The sequence below is a fragment of the Gossypium hirsutum genome, chromosome A04 (genome assembly GCF_007990345.1).
Source record: "Gossypium hirsutum isolate 1008001.06 chromosome A04, Gossypium_hirsutum_v2.1, whole genome shotgun sequence".
Taxonomy (NCBI): domain Eukaryota; kingdom Viridiplantae; phylum Streptophyta; class Magnoliopsida; order Malvales; family Malvaceae; genus Gossypium; species Gossypium hirsutum.
In genome coordinates this window covers 84,179,950-84,205,571 of record NC_053427.1, presented here as the reverse complement: position 1 = coordinate 84,205,571, position 25,622 = coordinate 84,179,950, and the positions used below count along the sequence as shown (strand labels likewise).

At 35.3% G+C, this 25,622-nt stretch overlaps 2 protein-coding genes and 1 long non-coding RNA gene across 3 annotated transcripts; 1 reads left to right on the top strand and 2 right to left on the bottom strand.

Annotated features, from left to right (window-relative positions):
* Positions 1 to 2,432: 2,432 nt before the first annotated feature.
* Positions 2,433 to 4,049, bottom strand: LOC107886573 (protein EXORDIUM-like 5). The gene has a single exon (XM_016810572.2). It carries the CDS (start codon positions 3,732 to 3,734, stop codon positions 2,592 to 2,594), a length of 1,143 nt encoding a protein of 380 aa, XP_016666061.2. The 5' UTR covers positions 3,735 to 4,049; the 3' UTR covers positions 2,433 to 2,591.
* LOC121228241 (uncharacterized) lies at positions 3,886 to 5,012 on the top strand. Its single transcript, XM_041111592.1, has 4 exons — positions 3,886 to 4,068; positions 4,161 to 4,343; positions 4,523 to 4,714; positions 4,832 to 5,012. The coding sequence occupies exons 1-3, from the start codon at positions 3,902 to 3,904 to the stop codon at positions 4,650 to 4,652; spliced, it is 480 nt and encodes a 159-aa protein (XP_040967526.1). The 5' UTR covers positions 3,886 to 3,901; the 3' UTR covers positions 4,653 to 4,714; positions 4,832 to 5,012.
* A 319-nt stretch (positions 5,013 to 5,331) lies between these two features.
* LOC121228242 (uncharacterized) lies at positions 5,332 to 20,340 on the bottom strand. Its single transcript, XR_005925784.1, has 2 exons — positions 20,240 to 20,340; positions 5,332 to 6,079 (listed from the first exon to the last, which is right to left on the bottom strand). It is a non-coding gene; the product is annotated as an uncharacterized lncRNA (long non-coding RNA).
* Between the last annotated feature and the right edge of the window lie 5,282 nt (positions 20,341 to 25,622).

Sequence of the window (25,622 nt, the reverse complement as noted above, 5' to 3'; positions counted from 1 at the left end):
ATTTTAATTTAAACTTAATTTATAAATAAAATAAAATCTTAATTTTTTAAATGGAAAAAATAGTATATTCTCATTTATTTAATTCAAATTTTAATAAAAATAAATAAAAACAATTTTATGGGTCCCAATATTAGCTGTGAAATCACAAATGTTCCAATTAAAGTTTTGGGAGGTCTCTCCTACCAATCACTGCCACTACCCTCTCAAACTTCTATAATTTATTTATTTATTTATTTTAACATAATACGAAATTACTTTTATAATTTTAGGGTCTTTTTGGATAAACGATACGTTTATTTACGATTAGTATAAAAATAACGATAACGATATAAATAAATATTATAATATAAGATAAAAAGAAAATTAAATACACTACACTAAAAGTAAACGTCTATCCAAAAAGCCTTTAGCATATTAAACATTAATGCCTATTTTTTTAAATATTTTTTTATTTTTATAATTTTTTAAGTCTGAATATTTTGGGGTTGTTTTTAATAAATTTTAAAATTTTCAGATATTTTTTAAAAATTTAAATATTTTTTAACTTTTTTTCTTGACATGTAGTGGTGTGTGATTGGTTGACTTTATATTTTTTAAAATAAATATTTGGATTTGGGTAACGAAGATTACAGAATGAAAATATAGGAGCCAAACTAATAAAAAATAAATCCCGTAGGTACCAAAATTATAATTTAACTCTAATATAGCAGTAACTTTTTTTCAATTTACATTTTTGAAACTCAGTAATAAAGGAAACAATGATGGAGACCCATGTGCCAATGTTGAGTCACTTTCAAGATCCACTTAGACTTGATAAAAACACAACATAATAAAAGAAATTAAAAAAATTTTAATATAATATATTATTTAATAGATGGGTAAATTAATTTTCGTAGGTTAGATTAAAGAGTAAATTTTTTTTGTTAAAAATTTTATTTATTTCTATTATTAAAAATTAGTCTTTATATGTCAATATGAGATACATGGATACGTCACATGTTAATGTATGATTATTTCGTCAACCATATAAGTTTTTAATCGTATAAATGGATCAAAATTTTAACAGAAAAAATTAATTTACTTTTTTATCTAACATATAGGGACTAATTTATTTATTTTTTTAATAAATAAAAAGAAATATATTTTATTTTAATACAATTCAACACAAAACCTTGAGGTTAATTAATATACACATTAAAAAAAGTAATTACATTAATTTATTTTTTTAGATAAATATAATTGTTTATGTGTAATAAAAAAATCATCAAATGACAGTGTTAATAATTTACGAGAATTAAATTAAATAAAAATTTTATATATTACATTATGACATATGAAAAAATAAATATAATTTTAGTTAAGATAATAAAGTTATTGAAATTCCTAATGTTATGGTTTAAATATTGAAGTCATCATTATTGAAAATGTTTTGATCGACACGATGTTATCATAATGTTTTAAAAATCAAAATCATTTTTAGGTTTTATATAAACATATAACACTACAAAACTACCTTAAATTTTTATATAAATAATATATTTTTGATAATTTCGCAACTAAATAAAAACTCGATCAATGAATGTTACCTATACAAAGCAAATCAAAATTCCAAAATTAGGTGAACTGCATCTACTGTCACTAAACTATTAGTAAATTTAAGTTTTGATCACTCGATTTTAAAAAATTACAAAATGATCACTAAATTGATCGAAAGTTTTAATTTTAAAATTGTTGTTGCATGACATTTTCTGTTTGCATCGTCTGCACAAACCAAAAGCTCTCATTTCTCTTCTCTTTTACAATTTATTATTTTTCTTAAACCAAATTTGAATGTAATGAATCTGTGAACCAAAATCCAAACAGTTTTATTCTCTAATCTACAACATTGATCGTCAAATAAACTTATATTTAAGATATCTCCTTCTACTCATGGATGGGTACTGATCCATCATATTAATTTGTCAAATCGTCACTTAGAGCTCATTAGTTGGACTTAAATTAAAAAAAAAGCTTAACTATTTAGTAACTTGAATGAAAATTTTCAAATAATTCAGTGACTTAAATGAATTTTTTTTAATTAGTTTAGTGATAGTATTATAACTTTTGAAGTTGAGTGACTAAAATATAAATTTATTAATAATTTAATAAATTTGTTTGTAATTTACCCTTCCAAAATTCAAAGTGGCAAATGTCGTAACACTTTAACAAGCATAATTGGAAGCAAAGAGCGTGAAAAGGGGAGCACGCTCACTGTAAAGCTCAGACTATGCACTGTTTTGCTTTCTTTTCTTTTTTTTTTACCTGCAAATCACACCTTTGATTCTTCTGAAAACCAAAGCTTTAAATTTGCTCTTTATCACCACCACTACAATGGCAAATTTCAAAGAAATGAAAATTTTCTACTTATATTAATTAAACATAAAATAATGCTATAATATTTAAACTTGAAATCTTCATCATAAACCTGTTTATACAACTCTACAATACATATAATTATCTCAAACCCTAAATTGACATGCAAAAATCAAGATTCCATGGAAATGAATCTGATGATTTCAATGGAAAAAAAACCCAGAAAAATGAAATTAAATTTAATCCAAAGCATTGGGACCAGCACAAGCTTTCAAAACAGGGCTCCAAATCCATTGCACCATGAATTTCCTTCCTTTATTGCCGTACATGTTATACGTTTTCCTTTTCTGGTCTCTCATGACTTGACCGATGTACCCTCCGCCGCCGCCGGTACCGTACAACCCTTCACAGAGGTCTCCTATCTCCGTCGGTGCGGTGGGGTCCTCTCCGGCGTACCATGCGTTCACCAGTGGGTTTGTGGAGAGCTCGGCTAATTCGTGGGCGATCACACTGATCATGCCGTCCAACCCGACATCTCCGTTCGGTGGGGCCAACGAACCCGGACCGCCACCACCCATGTATCCCGGGACGGCGAAGGGGTAAGCGCAGACCTCGGGGCATTGTTTACCCGAGTTGCCGATCCAAGCGTAGGGCAAAGTGTGACCCACCATGGATGGGAACGTGAAGTAATGGAAGCCACAAACGGCACGGCAAAAATCTTCAACGGTGACGTCTTGGGAGGTAAGGATTAAGTAGATCCCATTGCGGTGGTCGACGGGGAAAGGAGCGGCTTCGACGGCGGTGGCGATAACTTGTTGGACTGAAAGGCGCGTGAGGTGAGAACCGCGGGAATAACCCGTGTCGGAGTGTTCTTTAGCAATGACGACGGTCCGCGAAACGTTGGCTCCGGTCTGGTCAGTGTAAAGAGAGACGGTTTTCCACCAGTCGGAAACGGAAGGAGACGGCGTCGCGGAAGGGGAAATTGAGTTTATGAAGTCTTTGATGAGGAGTTTTTGGGAAACAGACCAACTACCGTACCAAATGAGGTAGATATTGATCGGCGACGAGGAAAGGACGGGACCCATGTGGTAACGGAGGTCGACAATGTCCGATGAGCCTTCGAACTTATTGGAAGAGGAAAGGATTCTGGGTGGAAGCTTGGGATTAAAGAACTCAGCTTGATGAGTGTTCAAAGTTTGGTCTTTTGCAGTGGCAGCTAATGAAGAAGCAGCGGAGAATGCGAGTATTAGAATGGGAAAGAGCAAATGGTGAAGAGACATTTTAAGCGGTGGCGATGAAAGAGGAAATGGGTTGGTGGTGGCGGTGGCGGTGGAGGAGGAGGAGGAGGAGGAGGTATAGGGCAATGGGGGGATTTGGGGCATATATAAAGAGGGGAATGGGGTCGCTCGGAAGGGAGGGAAATGGGCTGGAGACAGCTGCTGAGGTGCAGCGTGTGGGCGCGCACTCTTTTACTTTCCCCTTCAATCGCTCAAATCATCGGCTGCTTTTTTTTTTTACTAGTCGTGGTTAAAGGCTAAATTAGGCAATTATGTCTTCTTCTTTTTTTTGGCTATCAATGAAGTCAACTGCTGTGAATAGCATAGAGCCATTTTCTTGTAGGGAGATTTCGACCATGTGCATAGCAGTTTTTATGTGGGAAACACACCCACTTTACCCTTTCATTTTATTTCTCAACAGAGGCGAGTATCACAACCGGTAAATATATATATACACCTTTTTCAAGTGCCTTTCTTTGTTTACTCTTTGTTGATTTTCAATTTTTGGAATTTTGGGGTTTTGTTTTTAAGGCCAACTGAGCCATTGATATGGTGGGAGGGTGGGGAGATTCTTGGTGGAAGAGATGGCAAGCTGGTGGGACATGGTTGGCTTCTTCTAGGGATGGTAGATTGGCTTTTATCACCAATTTTAGGGAACTCCAATCCATTCCTCAAGCTAAAAGTAGAGGAAATCTCCCTGTTGATTTCTTGCAGGTAAAAAGTTATGTTTTCTTTTTTTAATTTTTGATTCAATCTCTGAAACTTTTCTTCTCATATTTCCATGATTGATTTTGAAGAACCCCTTTTTTTTCCAGTATATATTTGATCAATTATGAAGCATTTCCTGAATTGATTTTTGCTTGTTCTGTTTGCTTGTGGATGGTTCATGAAAGAGTGATCTTCATATTACTAGTTGTTAAAATCTCAGTAGGATGCCATATTGGAGTTGATGAAGAAAAGAGTTCTTGTGGAATAATCTGTCCTCGGAGTGCACTACGCAATTCTTTGGGGATTAATCCTTGACACTGCTCTGCATTAGACTACATATTGTGCCCCTTTTTCCCCTACTTTCTTGTATGGCCAAGGTATCGTTCAAGTTCATTTTACAGTAATTCTTTAGGGTTTTATGATTGTTCTTCTCAATAATTTTGTGAACTTGAGTTCTTTGAGCGTAATGTAACTTAAGCTCCATTTGTTTGCAGGTAAAATGTTTTCCGGAAAATGATTTCCGGAAAATAATTTCTTGGAAAATGATTTCTGGAAAATGATTTACTTTTCTGGTGTTTGGATGAATCAATGTAAAATATTTTCTGTTGTTTAGCAGATTTCCTGAAAATATTTTCCTGAAAAGCTGTTTTAATAAAAATTTATATATTTGAGAATTTATTATCTTTTCTTTGTTTGATTGAGTTTACTTTATATATATATATATATTAATAAATTTATATTTTAAATTATTTTTACATGTATTGCAATGATTTATTTATAAATCATTTTAAATATATAATAATACTCAATTATTATAAAACAGTTGTTTTTCAACACACTTTAACCGGGTAAAGTAAGAATTTCAAACAGAGCACCAGCAGCAACGTATTATACCCGGGTAAAATATGAAGGAAAAATGCTTGAAGTTCAAGCTTTTAGCTACTATCAAAAATGGAGAACAGAATGGAAGGCAAAGGAAGAATGGAGCATAAGATTGAATGAAATCTGATAATTTTCATTAACATAAACAATGGCATATTGCCAATACATAAATCAAGCTTTTTGCTTGTCAAAATCAACATGTGGTCAACTAATCTTTAAACAAATTCCCAGCTATCCTTAGAAAAAAAACGCAAATAGCAGAGATGGGGTAAGTGGGTAAAAGTGAAAAGAAATAATAAATTCGATTCTTTGTATTGAAATGTTCGAGAGTGTATAGCCCAATATTTGCCCAACCCATCACAAAATTAAACCAACCCTAACCAAACCCAATTTAGCCCAACAGACTAAAACCCTAAGCCCAGCCCAAACCTAAACAATTTTCAGCAAAAAAAAGAGAGGAGAAGAACCCTAGCCGCCGCCCCACCTTGGCCCGCCACTACCAGTTGTCTGCCACCAGCACACCCACTTGCCTCCACCACTCTATGCCTGCAAAAGAAGACAAAAAAGGACAGCAAAGAAAAACACCAAAAAATGAAATTCTGTGTATTTTTTTTGGATTTTGGGCTATATAAAAGCCCTATGGTCATTGTAAACGGAAGAGGATTTTGATGTTTTTTGGAGATTTCAAAGGAAGAATCGGTTGTATTTTGGGGACCCTTTTTTTTCTTCTTCTCTCTTTCAATTTCCTAACCAAAAGCAAACAATTGATATCCGAAATACTACAATCTTAACATCAAAAGGCAGAGATTCGAACACCCAAAAATCAGTAAATCAACAAGTCAAAAATCAGAACCGGAAACCTAAGGTGGTTGTGAATCTATTCTTGTTTTGTCTTTTGTTCTATTTTCCCATATATATATACCTAAAAAAATATAAAAATAACAATATAATATAAACATAAAAATAAAAAAAAATATTTTTTTTACCTTTTCCGGCCACCGCACGCGGTGGCCGGCGCCGACGCCGGCGAGCCTCCGGTGGCCGTCCGGTGACCGGCCCCCCCTGGCCGGATTTTCCTTCCCCCTCCCTTCTCTCTCCCTTCTCTCTTCCCTCTCTCTTCTTTTTTTTTTCTTTCCCTCTCCCCAAATGATTTTTTGGTTAGTTTAGGCCTTATATAGCCCTCCAAAACGACGTCGTTTTGGGGGCTACACTTAAGCCCCAAAACGACGTCGTTTTGGTCATGCCCGACCCATCCGACCCGACCCGCTAGAGGATCCGCGTGTTCTCATTTGAATGGGATATTTATGCGCGCAGTCCTTCCGCTTTTTCAGGGTTTTGCAATTAAGTCATTTTCTTTTTTCAATTTGGCCCCATAATTTCTCGCGCTTTTTGATTTAGTCCCCGCTAATGTGCTGCGTTTTAATGGAATGGAATAATTGTTGTTTCGGTCCCCCTATGTTTTGTGCGCGCTCAAATAAGCCCATTTCTCTTCATTTCCTTTCACATTTGCCCCACAACTTTGTTTTTAATTCAATTTTAGTCCTTTTTTCGTTTATTTTTATATCTTTATTAAATATCCTTGTTATTTTTATATTATTAGTATTATTAGTATTAGTATTATTATTATGTATTAGTATATATTTTTATTATGTACGTGTATACATATATATATATTTTCATATTTAATATTTTTATTTCATTTTTATTCTAATATTTTATTAATCTTATGTTTGTTTCTTTTATATTCCAATGTTATCATTATTATTATTATTATTATTAGTTTATGTTTTGTTATATATTTATATATTTATAATACGTATATATACTTGACATATTTGTATATACCTCGGTAATATTATTACTAGTTTTTAATATACGCATATATTACCTAAATATTTTAGTATTATGTATATTTTTCATGTATTATATATGTGTCCTTAATACTATACTTTATTTGTGTCATGTTTTTTTATGTCGTATTATTATATTTTAATTTTATATTATATAATTATATGTACATATATCTTTTATATATATTATCATTGTATATATTTTAATATTATTAGTTATATTTTACACTATTATATATATTTTTCTAATATTATATTGTATATACTGTTGTTTATATATATGTGTGTATGTATTTATGTAGTGTAGAAAATAGTTTTATTATCATTCTTATCATTTCTAAGGTATGCATATACTATATATGTTCTACGTATGTTATATGGATTCTTAATATCGCTAAATATATATGTCATCATCTTATATATTATTTATATTAAAATATTTTAATATTCATAATTTCAAATTGTTGATACATTTTTATAATATATTTACGTACATACTTTTCATTTATTATAAATATACTTTTTATATTTTTATATCTCATATTTTTATGTATACATAGGTATAAGCATAAATACATACATCTTAATTCATATATGTATATATACGTACTTATACATACTTAAATATATTTTTCATATTTCATAATTTTATATACTTACATATATTTATGTATATTTTACATCATATACATACTTATATATATTCTTTATATTCTTAAAAATGCTTTTTGTATACTTCACATATTTTATAATTTACATACATATATTTTATATTATCACAATTTGTAAATATATATAAACACATATTTACATTTTTATTTTTATAATACTTACCGATTTTTTTATATATGTATATATTTATCTATGTTTTCATATTCTATAATTTATATGCGTTTCTTATCTTATGGCTAAAAATTATACATGTATATACATTTTTACATAATTATATTTATCGTCATCATTGTTATTTGGTGTTTGTTTATTTATCCATGTACACTTGTGCTTTTTCTAAAATGTTAGTTCTATTTATTTATTTGTATGCTTTATTTATGTAATCGCCTCGTCATTTCATTTTGCCTATTGTATTGTTGTTACTCACTTTACTTTGCTTACCTTGTCGTATTCGTTATTGTTTTGTCAAGCATTAACACCAAGCATCAAAAGGAAATTTTTCTAAATAAGGCAATATTTCGCATTTGGAAAATCGAGAAAACGTGCCCTAACGTGCTGGGTTTCGATTTCTCGTTCGACTAAATAGCCAAATATCCTCTTAAAGCTTCAAAGTGTGGTTTCATTAAACTATAAGGTGATCTTGGTTTCGATGGTTTAGAGTATCGTGTCCTAACGTGCTGGATGTGATATTCCTTCGGAACAAGAGAATCTTATATTTCAATTCACGTTATCAGAGTTTCTTTTAAGGATCGTATTTTTAAAACTCTTCAAATTTTCAATTTTCGACACTAAGACACTAATTAATCAACTAGGTACCAATTTTGGGCGTATCGAAGGTGTTAATCCTTCCTCGTGCGTAACCGACTCCCGAACTCATTTTTCTGAATTTCGTAGACCAAAATCGTTGTTTAAATAAAATTAAATCATTTATTAAAAACAACCACTTTTTGAGGTGACCCGATCACACCTCGTCAAAAAGGATTGGTGGCGACTCCCGTTTTCATTCTTTTTTTTAAAATCCAAGTCGACCCCATTTTCATCAAAAATGGTGTCAACAGCTTGGCGACTCCGCTGGGGACGAAATGAGAGAGTCAAGCCACGTGTTGATTATTTCTTGTCTTTTTGTTGAAAGTGGAAAATTTGATTTAAATTTACGATCCTTTCATTGCATCACTTTTGTTTTGAGTTATATTTTTTATCGTGTTCTGTATTTTATTTTATACCTCTGCACATTGCATTGCATGACCGCTGGTCACACCTTTTTAAGTGGGAGTGAGAAACTACGCCTTCGTGAGGTTTTCACCTCCGCATGGGATAGTGAATCGCTTCCGGGATACATCCGTACCTATGTCTTCGTGAGATTTTCATCTCCGCATGGCCATAGGGAAAAGTATTCCCCTGAACTGAACTCGGTCCATATGAGCCTATAATGGGTGAGGATCGAGGAATCTGCTGGTTCAGGTACCCTTACTCTAGAACCAAACCACATATAGAGAGACCTAAGAGCCTACCCTACGTAGAGCCACTCCAAACTCGAATTGCTTTATTTGTTATTTATTCTGCACTAACGTGTTTTGTTTTTGTTTATAATTGCATTTTATTACATCATCCTAGGAAGGAGGTGTTGATTCATATTTGATTGCTAAATAGAACAGTTTGTCATAAGAAAACAAATTTTTTGATAAAGTGGATTATAACACGGTTGTCTAAATATGGTCCAAGTGAATACATGAAAGAAGGCTGATAGTCCGTGAAGAAATACAAGACTTTGCTTTATTGCCTGAAGACAGAAACTAACAAAGATTATTCGAGAGCTGTCATGTCTTGACTTTCTTAAAGGAGCTGAAAAGTATCATAGAAATAAGTGAGCAACGAGTCGCAGCCTGGATCAAGCAAAAAAGGAGTTAATATAGACATCTCTTGGAGAATTCGTCAGACTCGACCATAAGATCCAGATATGAAGAGGAAGAAAGGTGTCTTCACTTGGAATATGAGAGAAAGACCGTGTATGTAGTCCGTTTTATGTAAAGGAATTTGTTTTCTAGAAAAGTTGTTCCAATGAAATTAAATTCAGAATCAATGTCTTCCTTTCTTTTTACATTCATGCATTTGCATTACATTACATCAAAGAAAAGAATGTGTTGATTCGAAATTCGATTCCTAAATAGAATAGTTTGTCATAAGGAAACGAATTTCTTGATAAAGTGGATTATAGTGCGGTCACCTGAATATAGTCTGAGTAAACACGATGAGAGAAAGCTGGTAGTTCACGGAGGAATACATGATGTAATTTCTAGAGATTCAAGCCAACGAAGGCATGACGAGAGAAAGCCGGAAGTCCACGAAGGAATACATGACTTGATTTAATTGCCAACGAAGATTATCCAAGAGCCGGCACTTTGATGAATATCATGGTGATAAGCGAGCAAGAGATCGAGGCTCAGATTAAGCAGTAAGGAGCTAGCAAAGGCATCTTTTGGAGAATTTACAGGGTTTAACCATGAAGAAAATATCAGCGTTTACTTGGACTATGAAGGGCAATACCACATATGTAAACTATTTTCATGTAAAAAAATCTGTCTTCTAGAAAAATTATTCTAATAGAATTAAATTTAGAATCAACGCATTCTTTTTCTTTGCATTCTTTTCATGCATTGAATCATATCATATGCATTAATGACCATTTAAAAAAAACCTAATCGAATAAAATCATTTCAGTTAACCTGGAAAACCAACAAAGTTACGGCACCCGAGCTAAGGCAAAAATTATGGACCAAAGGTTGGAGAAGCTAGAGCGACTTCAAAAAGAAATACAAGACCAGTTGCAGGCGCAAATGAAAGATCAAATGGAAAAGATTCAGCGTGACATGGTGCAAAAGATGGAGGAGTCCCAAAATGATCTGGTGGCTAAGATGATGCAATTATTGAAGGGAGTAGATAAGGGTAAAGGTCCTGTGATTGTTAGTGAAGAAGAAAACAATGGTGAACCACTTTATCCTCCAGGTTTCACGCCTCCGCATGCGCAAGTACAGACTGAGCTGCATCTGCGGAGACCCTCTGTGTCGGTTAGGCCCCAGCAGTTCCAAGGCGATGCTTCAATCCCAATGAATTTTCAACCCGGAGCGGGCTTTAATCCCAGTGATAGCCCGAATAATATTGCTGTCCCAGATCTTGATGAGATGGTTGAAAAGGACAAGGCGAAGGAGGAATTTCCAAAACAATTTGAGGAGAAATGGAAATGGATAGAAGAAAAGTTTAGGGCAATAGAAAGCATCGAAAGCTATGGAATAGATGCAAAGGATCTGAGCTTGGTTCCGGACTTGGTGCTCCCTTACAAATTTAAGATGCCGGAATTCGAGAAATACAACGGGACTAGTTGCCCAGGATCCCATATTACTATGTTTTGTAGAAGAATGACGGGGCATATTAATAATGATCAATTATTAATACATTGTTTTCAGGAAAGTCTTACGGGAGCGGCGTCAAAGTGGTACAATCAGCTGAGCCGAGCTAAAATTGCTACTTGGAGGGATTTAACACAGGCTTTCCTGAGACAATACAATCATGTCTCAGAAATGATGCCTGACAGGATAACTCTGCAAAATTTAGAGAAGAAATCGAACGAAAGCTTCAGACAATATGCGCAGAGGTGGCGAGAGGTGGCGGTTCAGATGCAACCACCGCTTTTGGAAAAAGAGATGACGACGCTTTTTATTAATACTTTGAAAGCCCCGTTCATCACTCACATGTTGGGAAGCGCTTCAAAAAATTTCTCGGATATAATCATGAATGGTGAAATGATTGAGCATGCCATTAAAAGTGGAAAAATAGATGGAGGAGAAAATAATAGGAGGGCACCCCCGAGGAAAAGAGAAAATGAAGTGAATAATGTGAATGCTTATGGTAGGTCAATTACCGTGAATCAACCAAAGAAAGTGGTTGCTAATCAACAGGGATCATCAAGACAAGAGTCGGGAGCTAGGCAAACTACTGAAAAGCCCCAATTCACGCCAATCCTGATGTCATACAAGGAGTTGTATCAGACTTTATTCGATGCACATGTTGTTGCTCCCCGTTACTTGAATCCTCTACAACCCCCGTATCCAAAATGGTATGATATGAACGCGCAATGTGATTATCATGCGGGAATTTCTGGGCACTCGATAGAAAATTGTACTGCCTTCAAGAAGGTAGTAGAAGGACTTATCAATTTAGGTGTCGTCAAACTTGACGACTCACCTAACGCAAAGAATCCGTTACCTAATCACGCAGATAAGGGGGTGAATATGGTTAGCGAAGGTACGGGAGAAGAAGTCAAGACTGGCATTGCTGAAGTAAAAACTCCATTGAAACGGGTCTGGAAAGAAATGGCGAAAAGAGGGTTGGTTATTTCAGATTCTGAGGAAGGGCATGAGATGGGAAATTATTGTGAATTTCACCATAAAACAGGGCATGAAATCCAAGAATGTGAAGGATTCAAGGCTTTGGTTCAAAGCATGATGGATAACAAGGAGATGAGGTTTTATGAAGATGCGAAAGAAATGAGAAGCATATGCGCGACAGAGTTCGGAACAAAGGCTCCAAAAATAAATCATCCTGTGGTCATTATCTCACGCCCTAGGGGTAATGAGGTTAGGGCTCAGGTAACACCGAAAATTGTAATCCAGAAACCATCAAATTTCTCTTATAGGGATAACAAAATGGTGCCGTAGAATTACGAGTGTAATGTGACCATTTTGGGAAAAGAGCAGAAAGAAATCAGGAAATAGGTTCTTACACGCGCAATGGAAAAAGATATGACGCTCAAGCAGAGTCGTCCAGGGAAGAGAATTGGAAGAAAGAACAGAGGAAAGGGAAAGCAGTAGAAGTTGAGCCATTGGTAAATGAACCAATAAAAGAAGAGGAGGCAAAGGAGTTTTTGAAGTTTTTGAAACACAGTGAATACAGTGTTGTGGCGCAACTGCACAAACAGCCAGCCCGCATTTCTGTATTAGCTTTACTCCTAAACTCAGAAGTACATCGGAATGCACTTTTAAAGGTGCTAAACGAAACATATGTGGCTGACGATATTTCGGTAAACAAGCTGGATCGGTTGATCAACAATATTGGTGCTGACAATTTTATCTTCTTCAATGATGATGAAATACCATCCGGAGGAAGAGGTTCTACTAAAGCCCTGCATGTTACTGTCCGATGCAAAGGGTACACACTCCCGGGGGCCTTGGTTGATAATGGATCTGCACTAAATGTATTGCCTTTGTCCACTCTTAGTCGATTACCAATAGACAGTTCGCACATGAAAGCATGCCAGAGCATAGTAAGGGCATTTGATGGAACAAAAAAGAGGTTATGGGGAGAATTGAGGTACCATTAAGGATTGGCCCAGTCACTTATGAGGTGGATTTCTTGGTAATGGATATTAAACCCTCCTACAACTGTCTATTGGGGAGACCGTGGATACACTCAGCAGGGGCAGTACCTTCATCATTACATCAGAAGGTGAAGTTGGTATCGGAGGATCGGTTGGTAACAATAGATGCAGAGGAGGATATTATCGCAATGATGACTAGCGATGCACCTTATGTGGACATCAACGATGAGGCACTAGAATGTTCTTTTCGGTCGTTAGAATTTGTGAACGCGATGTTTATTGTGGAGGGAAATAGAATTCCAGTACCGAAAATATCCAGGACCACTGAGATGGGATTGCGATTGATGGTAGGAAGAGGAGCCTTACCCGGGAAAGGATTGGGAAAATATCTTCAGGGAAGGATTGAGGCACCAATGCCAAGGAAAAGTTTGATAGATTTGGTTTAGGGTACAGGCCAGACATAAAGCAGAAGAAGAAAGAGGTAGAGAAGAGACAAGAGAGAAGAAGGGCGCGTTTGAATGGACATGAAGCTAAGTGTGAGCCTTTAACCTTTCCCCACATATCTACATCTTTTGTGTCGGGAGGATTTATTCATTCTGAATGTGGAGTGTCCGGTAGCGGCATGGGAGGAATGTTGGAAAATGTTTATACCAACGCCATAGAAGCAACGGAAAGGAGGGCTTTGTTGGAGATCTGCCCTTATGAGCCTGGAAGCGAGCTAAACAATTGGACTGCTGAAGAAATCCCTGTAGTCTTTAGGGCTTATTCAGAGTAATGCTCAAAACATTCCTGTTGTTTGTTGGCCTAGAAACGATATGAAATCTTTTGTGAAATAGGCATTGGGCCTAAATATCATTATTTTAATGAAATACGTGTCTACGTTCATCTCAATCAGTCATTTTTTTTCCTTTTATATTTTTCATTTGGTTGATTGTCTTACAAATAATTCTTTCATTTGTAATTCTTTTGCACAAACATATTCATAAATTTATATTCTTGGTATATTCTTTGATATGCCCTCATAGGTCTTCAGATATCAATGACATGAGTGACGCTGCCTCAAACACGGAGCCTATTTTTGAGCAAAAAGTGTGTTCAGAGGGATCCCACGACTTTGAAAATGACGAAGATTATGATGCATCTCCGGACTTGTTAAGAATGATGGAACAAGAGGATAAGCATATCCTACCTCATAGGGAATCGTTAGAAATAGTGAGCCTAGAGGATGGAAAGGAGGTGAAAATTGGAACTGAAATCACCGCAAAGACAAGGCAAGACCTCATTAATTTGCTCCGAGAGTTCAAGGATGTTTTCGCGTGGTCGTACCAAGATATGCCTGGGCTAAGTACTAACATTGTGGTGCATCGTCTGCCCATAAAGGAGGATTGTAAACCCGTTCAACAGAAGCTTAGGAGAATGAGACCTGACATTGTGTTGAAAATAAGAGAAGAAGTCAAAAGACAATTCGACGCTGGATTCTTACAAGAGGTCAAGTATTCGGATTGGGTAGCCAACATCGTCCCTGTTCCCAAAAAAGATGGAAAGGTACGAATGTGTGTGGATTATAGGGATTTAAACAAGGCTAGTCCAAAGGACAACTTTCCACTGCCTCATATTGATACTTTGGTAGATAAACGGCGGGCTATTCATTGTTTTCTTTCATGGACGGTTTTTCTGGATACAATCAAATAAAGATGCATCCTGGAGACATGAGGAAAACCACATTCATTACCTTATGGGGAACATTCTGTTACAAGGTAATGCCCTTCGGATTGAAGAATGCGGGAGCAACATATCAAAGAGCTATGGTGACTTTGTTTCACGACATGATGCACAAAGAGATCGAAGTCTATGTTGACGATATGATCGCAAAGTCTAGAACGGAAGAAGAGCATGTTCAGGTCTTGAAAAAGTTATTTTTGAGATTAAAGAAATTTCAGCTCAAGCTTAACCCGGCCAAATGCACGTTTGGAGCCAGATCAGGGAAGTTATTAGGCTTCATAGTTAGCAAAAAGGGGATCGAGGTTGACCCAGACAAAGTAAAGGCAATACGAGATTTACCTCCCCCGCGCACTCAGAAGGAGGTTCGAGGTTTCCTAGGGAGGCTGAATTACATTGCTCGGTTCATCTCACAACTGACAGAGAAATGTGATCCAGTATTCCGGCTCTTAAAGAAACATAATCCGGGTAAATGGGATGAAGAGTGTCAGAGGGCTTTCGATAAGATAAAGCAGTACTTGGCTAATACCCCAGTCTTATCACCTCCAAGTCCAGATAGGCCATTGATATTGTATCTAACAGTGTTGGAGAATTCCATGGGATGCGTATTGGGCCAACATGATGAGACAGGAAAGAAAGAAAGGGCAATATACTACCTCAGTAAGAAATTTACCGATTGCGAAATGAGGTACTCATCAATTGAGAAGTTGTGTTGCGCTCTAATCTGGGCAACCCGAAGACTGAGGCAGTATATGTTGTATCACACGACTTGGCTGATTTTAAAGTTAGATCCTTTAAAGTATATGATGGAATCGACTGCTTTGAACGGGAGAATGGCTAGATGGCAGATCTTGCTCTCAGAATTTGATATAGTATATGTCAGTCAGAAGGCCATAAAGGGAAGTGCAATAGCCGATTTCCTAGCTAGTAGAGCCTTGGAGGACTATGAATCTTTGAATTTCGATTTTCCAAACGAGGACTTGATGTATGTGGCGAATACTGAAGAAAATCCTCAAATGGATCGCGTATGGAAGTTAAATTTTGATGGAGCTTCAAATGCTACGGGTAATGGAGTTGGGGCAGTTTTGGTATCCCCAAGTGGAGATCATTATCCTGTTGCTAGCAAGTTGGACTTCGATTGTACAAATAACATGGCAGAATATGAAGCATGTATTATGGGCATTCGTGCAGCCATTGAACGGAACATCAAAGTACTGAGAGTATACGGGGATTCAGCGTTGGTGATATACCAACTCAAAGGGGAGTGGGAGACTAGGGATCCTAAGCTAATCGGTTATAGAAAACTAGTTCTTGAATTGGCTGAGGAGTTTGACGATATCACCTTCTATTACCTCCCACGGGAGGAAAACCAAATGGCTGATGCTTTAGCTACTCTAGCTTCGATGATTCAGGTGAATAGACTTGAGGCAATGAGGCCTGTTCAGATGAGTATCTCTGAGACCCCGGCTAATTGCTGCAATATTGAGGAGGAGGGAAAAGATGATTGTCCTTGGTATCAGAGTATCCTACAATATGTGAAGAATCGGGAATACCCTGATCAAGCGACAGAGAATGACAAAAGAACTCTGAGAAAGATAGCCATTGAATATGTCTTAGATGGAGAAGTGTTATATAAAAGAAGGAAGGATCAAGTACTGTTAAGGTGTGTGGATGCTGTGGAAGCCAAGAAAATTTTGGAAGAAGTCCATGAGGGTATTTGTGGGACGCACGCCAGTGGTTTCACGATGGCCAGACAGATCATGAGATTTGGGTACTATTGGCCCACCATGGAAGGAGATTGTATTGATTATGCCAGGAAGTGCCACAAATGCCAAATTTACGGAGACAAAATACACGCGCCCCCTTCACCTCTTCACGTCATGACCTCTCCTTGGCCGTTTTCCATGTGGGGTATGGATGTTATTGGGCCAATATCACCAAAGGCTTCTAATGGGCATCGCTTCATCTTCGTAGTAATTGATTACTTTACTAAGTGGGTGGAGGCTGCTTCATATGCAAATGTCACGAAAGCAGTAGTCAGCAAATTCTTGAAGAAGGAGATCATTTGTCGATATGGAATGCCTGAGAGGATCATATCCGACAATGCGATGAACTTGAATAATAGCACAATAGCTGAAGTTTGTAGCAAATTTAAAATTAAGCATCATAACTCATCGCCGTATCGTCCCAAAATGAATGGTGCAGTGGAGGCGGCCAATAAGAACATTAAAAGGATTGTGGGGAAAATGACTGAAACCTACAAGGATTGGCATGAGAAATTATCATTTGCTCTCCTTGCCTATCGAACATCTGTTAGAACTTCTACTGGGGCAACGCCTTTTTCTCTGGTTTATGGAATGGAGGCAGTATTACCCATTGAAGTTGAAATCCCTTCTCTACGGGTGTTATCTGAGCTACAGTTGGATGAAGCCGATTGGATCCAATCTCGGTACGATCAGTTGAACCTAATAGAAGAAAAGAGGCTAAGAGCTATTCACCATGGGCAAATGTACCAGAAACGAATGATGCGAGCCTATAATAAAAAGGTTCGCCCCCGAGAATTTCGTGAAGGGGACTTGGTACTAAAAAAGATTCTTCCTATGCAAAAAGATTTTAGAGGAAAATGGATGCCAAATTGGGAAGGCCCTTATGTTGTAAAGAAGGCCTTTTCTGGTGGAGCTTTGATCCTATGCGAGATGGATGGAAAAAGTTTACCAAATCCTGTAAACGCAGACTCCGTCAAGAAATACTTCACTTGAAAAAAAAAAAACTTTGGAGAGGCTAAGGTGAAAACCCGTAAAGGGCACTTTGAGACCAAAGAGGGCTTGAGTCGAAAACCTGGAAAAGGCGACTCAAGTACTGGGCAGGATTGGAGCATCAGGATTTGAGCGGATCAAATTTTGATCGGGGGCATATGATTATCTTGCTTTACTTGAACCAATAAGAAAGGATATGCAACGTCTTGGAACATGGACAAAGTATTGCAGATCTCCTGAACACATGTCAAACTCAGAAGGGTCTTCGGAAAGTTTGTACAGAGAAACTCAAGCTGCGATAACTGGGGCACCTAGTTCTTATGTGTATTCTTGAAAATACATTATCTTGTTTTTTTTTCTTCCTTTCTTTTTGTGAAAACGCACATTCTCAATCCATTTCTTTGTTGCCTTTTCTTTCGCCATCTGTGATGTTTTATTTGAGTTATGATCAGAACTAGCTTTATTCTTATCCATTGTTATGATCTTTTTGCAAACATGTTGCATAGGAATAGTGATTAACGAACTAATGAAACTTTCAGGAAAGAAGTTTTGCACATTACTCTGGAAAATTTCTAAATAATATAGGGACCTGAAACATGACTATTGTTTAGAAAATACCAAGTTTAAAGGGTGAAATATCTAAGAAGGAAAAGTCTAAGCTAAAGACTATCCTTTCAGATTTGGTTGTCTAAACATTGATTGAACAAAATGACGAGCTGTCGTGTTAATTACAAAGCTTAAATGAACAAGCAAGCAATGATCATCAGGCAATAGGAAGAGGTTACCTCGGAGAAGAGAGCCTTCACTTGCGCATAAGACTTTGGTACGACACCTTGAGAATGGTGTAGGAAACCAGAACGGTTCAGATCCTATATCCCCGAATTGTGATAAAAGAGGACAGAGGAAAAGCCACATATTTCTACCCTTAGATTACTGTGAGAGAATGATGGTACAAATTTTGGCGTCCCAGTGGATATAACTTTGAGGTTTACAATGGGGACAGTCTGGCTAAATGTTTCTTCAGAAAAATCAGTCAAGCGAGAAGGCGTTGTAGCACATCAGTCACAAAACCTTGATAAACTTCGAGTAGTGATAACCTAAGCGAGATCATTCTCGGAAAAATAAAATTCTGCATTCATGCAAACACCATTCACATATGTCTAGTTAGGAGCATTTGTTTCATTTTGATCATGTCATCCTAATCATTAGGCATAATTAGGTTTATTATACAGGTCTTATCTCCCTGAGATTACAGTGGAACAGACCAAAAAAAATTTCAGATCTTATCTCCCTAGGTTACAGTGGAGCAGATTGAAGCCAGAGATCTTATCTCCCTGAGATTACAGCGGAGCAGATCGAAGACACTATCCTATCTCCCTGAAGTTACAGTGGAGCGGATCAAAATGAGAGATCTTATCTCCCTGAGATTACAGCGGAGCAGATCAAAGATAGTAATCCTATCTCCTTGAGATTACAATGGAGCGGATTAAAAGATCTTATCTCTCTGAAGTTACAGTAGAGAAGATCACATCAGGTCTTATTTCCCTGAGGTTACAGTGGAGTAGACCGGAGAATTCCAGATCTTATCTCCCTGAGGTTACAGTGGAGCAGATTGAAGCCAGAGATCTTATCTCCCTGAGATTACAGCGGAGCAGATCGAAGACACTATCCTATCTCCCTGAAGTTACAGTGGAGCGGATCAAAATGATAGATCTTATCTCCCTGAGATTACAGTGGAACAGACCGAAAATTTCAAATCTTATCTCCCTGAGATTACAGCGGAGTAGATTGAAGATAGTAATCCTATCTGCCTGAGATTACAGTGGAGTGGATTAAAATAAAGGATCTTACCTTTTTGAAGTTACAGTAGAGGAGATCGTGTCAGGTCTTATCCCCCTGATGTTGCAGTGGAATAGACTGAAAACATAAATTTCGTTCCCTTGCGAAGAAGATTAAAGCTACAAATCAGATCTTCCTGAAGTACAGTAGAATGGATCGAAGCAACAAGGCACAGTGGACGGAATGAGGCTACCTGAAGAAGAGAAGTGTCAAAAGAAGTCGAGGCCCTGCAAGGCTGGGCAAAATTGGTCTTTCTATGTCTTTGCTCAGTTCTCGTTACACGACAACGAGCAAAGAGGGGCAGCTGTATAGCCCAATATTTGCCCAACCCATCACAAAATTAAACCAACCCTAACCAAACCCAATTTAGCCCAACAGACTAAAACCCTAAGCCCAGCCCAAACCTAAACAATTTTAGCAAAAAAAGAGAGGAGAAGAACCCTAGCCGCCGCCCCACCTTGGCCCGCCACTACCAGTTGTCTGCCACCAGCACACCCACTTGCCTCCACCACTCTATGCCTGCAAAAGAAGACAAAAAAGGACAGCAAAGAAAAACACCAAAAAATGAAATTCTTTGTATTTTTTTTTGGATTTTGGGCTATATAAAAGCCCTATGGTCATTGTAAACGGAAGAGGATTTTGATGTTTTTTGGAGATTTCAAAGGGAAGAATCGGTTGTATTTTGGGGGACCCTTTTTTTTCTTCTTCTCTCTTTCAATTTCCTAACCAAAAGCAAACAATTGATATCCGAAATACTACAATCTTAACATCAAAAGGCAGAGATTCGAACACCCAAAAATCAGAACCGGAAACCTAAGGTGGTTGTGAATCTATTCTTGTTTTGTCTTTTGTTCTATTTTCCCATATATATATACTAAAAAAATATAAAAATAACAATATAATATAAACATAAAAAATAAAAAAATAAAAAAAATATTTTTTTTACCTTTTCCGGCCACCGCTGCGGTGGCCGGCGCCGGCGCCGGCGAGCCTCCGGTGGCCGTCCGGTGACCGGCCCCCCTGGCCGGATTTTCCTTCCCCCCTCCCTTCTCTCTCCCTTCTCTCTTCCCTCTCTCTTCTTTTTTTTTCTTTCCCTCTCCCCAAATGATTTTTTGGTTAGTTTAGGCCTTATATAGCCCTCCAAAACGACGTCGTTTTGGGGGCTACACTTAAGCCCCAAAACGACGTCGTTTTGGCCATGCCCGACCCATCCGACCCGACCCGCTAGAGGATCCGCGTGTTCTCATTTGAATGGGATATTTATGCGCGCAGTCCTTCCGCTTTTTCAGGGTTTTGCAATTAAGTCATTTTCTTTTTTCAATTTGGCCCCATAATTTCTCGCGCTTTTTGATTTAGTCCCCGCTAATGTGCTGCGTTTTAATGGAATGGAATAATTGTTGTTTCGGTCCCCCTATGTTTTGTGCGCGCTCAAATAAGCCCATTTCTCTTCATTTCCTTTCACATTTGCCCCACAACTTTGTTTTTAATTCAATTTTAGTCCTTTTTTCGTTTATTTTTATATCTTTATTAAATATCCTTGTTATTTTTATATTATTAGTATTATTAGTATTAGTATTATTATTATGTATTAGTATATATTTTTATTATGTACGTGTATACATATATATATATTTTCATATTTAATATTTTTATTTCATTTTTATTCTAATATTTTATTAATCTTATGTTTGTTTCTTTTATATTCCAATGTTATTATTATTATTATTATTATTATTATTTTTATTAGTTTATGTTTTGTTATATATTTATATATTTATAATACGTATATATACTTGACATATTTGTATATACCTCGGTAATATTATTACTAGTTTTTAATATACGCATATATTACCTAAATATTTTAGTATTATGTATATTCTTCATGTATTATATATGTGTCCTTAATACTATACTTTATTTGTGTCATGTTTTTTTATGTCGTATTATTATATTTTAATTTTATATTATATAATTATATGTACATATATCTTTTATATATATTATCATTGTATATATTTTAATATTATTAGTTATATTTTACACTATTATATATATTTTTCTAATATTATATTGTATATACTGTTGTTTATATATATATGTGTATGTATTTATGTAGTGTAGAAAATAGTTTTATTATCATTCTTATCATTTCTAAGGTATGCATATACTATATATGTTCTACGTATGTTATATGGATTCTTAATATCGCTAAATATATATGTCATCATCTTATATATTATTTATATTAAAATATTTTAATATTCATAATTTCAAATTGTTGATACATTTTTATAATATATTTACGTACATACTTTTCATTTATTATAAATATACTTTTTATATTTTTATATCTCATATTTTTATGTATACATAGGTATAAGCATAAATACATACATCTTAATTCATATATGTATATATACGTACTTATACATACTTAAATATATTTTTCATATTTCATAATTTTTATATACTTACATATATTTATGCATATTTTACATCATATACATACTTATATATATTCTTTATATTCTTAAAAATGCTTTTTGTATACTTCACATATTTTATAATTTACATACATATATTTTATATTATCACAATTTGTAAATATATATAAACACATATTTACATTTTTATTTTTATAATACTTACCGATTTTTTTATATATGTATATATTTATCTATGTTTTCATATTCTATAATTTATATGCGTTTCTTATTTTATGGCTAAAAATTATACATGTATATACATTTTTACATAATTGTATTTATCGTCATCATTGTTATTTGGTGTTTGTTTATTTATCCATGTACACTTGTGCTTTTTCTAAAATGTTAGTTCTATTTATTTATTTGTATGCTTTATTTATGTAATCGCCTCGTCATTTCATTTTTGCCTATTGTATTGTTGTTACTCACTTTACTTTGCTTACCTTGTCGTATTCGTTATTGTTTTGTCAAGCATTAACACCAAGCATCAAAAGGAAATTTTTCTAAATAAGGCAATATTTCGCATTTGGAAAATCGAGAAAACGTGCCCTAACGTGCTGGGTTTCGATTTCTCGTTCGACTAAATAGCCAAATATCCTCTTAAAGCTTCAAAGTGTGGTTTCATTAAACTATAAGGTGATCTTGGTTTCGATGGTTTAGAGTATCGTGTCCTAACGTGCTGGATGTGATATTCCTTCGGAACAAGAGAATCTTATATTTCAATTCACGTTATCAGAGTTTCTTTTAAGGATCGTATTTTTAAAACTCTTCAAATTTTCAATTTTCGACACTAAGACACTAATTAATCAACTAGGTACCAATTTTGGGCGTATCGAGGGTGCTAATCCTTCCTCGTGCGTAACCGACTCCCGAACTCATTTTTCTGAATTTCGTAGACCAAAATCGTTGTTTAAATAAAATTAAATCATTTATTAAAAACAACCACTTTTTTGAGGTGACCCGATCACACCTCGTCAAAAAGGATTGGTGGCGACTCCCGTTTTCATTCTTTTTTTTAAAATCCAAGTCGACCCCGTTTTCATCAAAAATGGTGTCAACATCGATGATTATTTAATTTTTAAATATAAAGATTAAATCTCTAACTTTTAACCAATTAAATCCTATTTAATTTATATTATCAAATAGTTCTAGTTATAATTATTTTAAGTCTCTCTAAGGAGGATGGGACGAAGAAAGATGGATAGATTAAAGAAAATGACTTACCAAAGTAACAGTGATTCTAGGGCTCGTACGCCTACGAGAAATCTCGTACCTTTATCCCTTTGCATCCTATCATTCCCATCATTGTTGTTTGGAGAATCCATGGGACCATTGTGTGGTTGGCTGGCGTATGCGTCTTTATTGTAAGTAATTTTTGTTTAGGTTATGCTTAATTTTTCATTTTTTGTTTCGTGAGATCCAAACGTGAAGCTCGGCTTTAAAACCCAAACTCGTTATCCTAACCTGCCTTGGCCACCCTACTTGCACCAACCCATGCCCTTGTACCTTGCCATCACCCTTCCCATAAAGCATCATCGTCACTATCTAGCACTACCCGTCAATTACGGTATCTTCTTTCAACACCCAACATCAAAATATATCTTTGCTAATCCCTCTCCCACAAGCCACACTTTGACCATAAAATAGAGAACAATTTTCTTTTATAAAGGAGGGCACCCCAACAAAATTCCAAGTCAATTTGATGGTAGAGATAATAGATTAGGGAAGTTGAAGGTGCAAGTCTTAAGGTTTAAGCCATGTGAGAGAGCTATTGTTAAGAGTGGTTGGAAAAAAAAGAAGTAGACTTCTTTTCTAAGAATTTGGATTAAGTTCAAATCTTAAAGTTGTTACTATTATGGGGGACTTTACCTGAATACCACCTTTAGCCTGGGTAGGACTAAACTCAGACCATAAATGGATAATGACACATGTGTTTATACCAAAAAAAGAAAGAAAAAGAAATAGGAAAGAGAAAGGAAGGATGTGAAAGAAAGAAGGAAGGTAAAAAATATAATTTTAAAAAATAGAAAAAGGAAAAAAAGGAAAGAAAAATACGAGAAGAGATTTAGAATTGGTGATGTACGTGGTTATAGACTTTGCCAAATTTGCACCAATGATTTTGTTGATGGTTGTTGCTTTAATGGTGCATACGTCTTCTCTTGTATTGATGGTATTCATCTTGTTTATTTAGTTAACTCATATACCAATTTGTAAAACTGTTAAAGTTTTTAAAAATTTTCATTGATGAATGTTTAAAGAAATTGATATTAAATTGTTAGATTTTAAGCTTAGAAGTAGAGGTGTGCATGGGCTGGGCCACCCGGCTCGGCCCGAATGCCCGCCCGAAATTTGGGAGGGTTTGGGAAAAAATATAGGCCCGAAAAATGGGCTTGAACAAAAAAATTAGGCCCGTTTAAAAAACGAGTCGGGCCTCGAGTAAGACATTTTTTGCCCGAGCCCGGCCTAGCCAAGCCAAGCCCGAATTCACTACATGACAAAAAATCTATTTTTTAATATTATTTTCTTATTGTTTTCTCCCTATTTTGCTACTATTTTACTATTATATTGCTACTATTTTGTTGTTATTGTTTGGATATTGTATAAAATTTATTTTATTGTTAATTTTTTTATCATTTTAAACACATTTGTTAATTTTGTTATTATTTTAGAAGCATTTGCTTGTTAGGTTACATCTATTTTAGTGTTATTTAAGTATACATATTTTTAAAATTTATTTTCAATATGTTGAGAAATATTTATTTTGATGTTTTTAGTATTTTTGATAGTTTATATATATATTAAAATTATATAAAAAAATAATATAAAGATTAATATGGGCGGGCCGGGTCGGGCCCTGGTTTTAACATTTTTATTCGGGTCGGGCCTGGGCAAAATTTTAGGCCCATTTTGGCCCAGCCTAGCAAACGGACCTAAATTTTTAGTTGGGCCTGGCCCGAACCTTTCCTGTCCCAGCCCATGCACACCTCTACTTAGAAATGAAAAATGACTAGTTTGTAAAATAAAAATTGTTAGTTTTGAACATGAAGGCTAAGTGCATAGATTTCGAAACTGATGTGAAATTTCTATAATTATTGATGATAGAGAGTCCTAAAATGATTTATTTGAGATCGATTTTGAAATTGAAGCTCAAATTTAAAAGTTATGGCAAATTTGATTTTAAGGACTAAATTGAATAAATGCAAAATTTAAGGGCATTTGATCCATGCATAAAATAGAATATTATAAACTATTTGGAATTGATAAATTGAATTGAATTATCGTATAGATTGGCAATTGAACCAAATCGAGGATAATTGAGAAAAAGGCAAAATTATTGATTAGTCCTTGCAAATTCAACTTGTTTGATGAATTGACCAGGTAAGTTCATATGGTGTGTTTGTGTTTAAATTTTTGTGTATTTAAAATTATGAATATATGCATCTTTAATTGAAATTTGGATTGTTTGTGATTTGATACAAAATGTGAGATTTGTACTAAATTGTAAAGAAATGTATATGAACTTTTATGTTGAAATTGCCCTGGAGAACTTAGTTTAGGTCTTGTATACACGAATATAGATTGATTATCGATGATTGTTAAGGATTCGAAGATACATGTGACACAAGTTTAGCTCTGACGAGTAACCTGATGTCGTTTTAAAGGTTTTGTAACGACCCAAAATTAATGGGCACCGGAATATTAGTTCA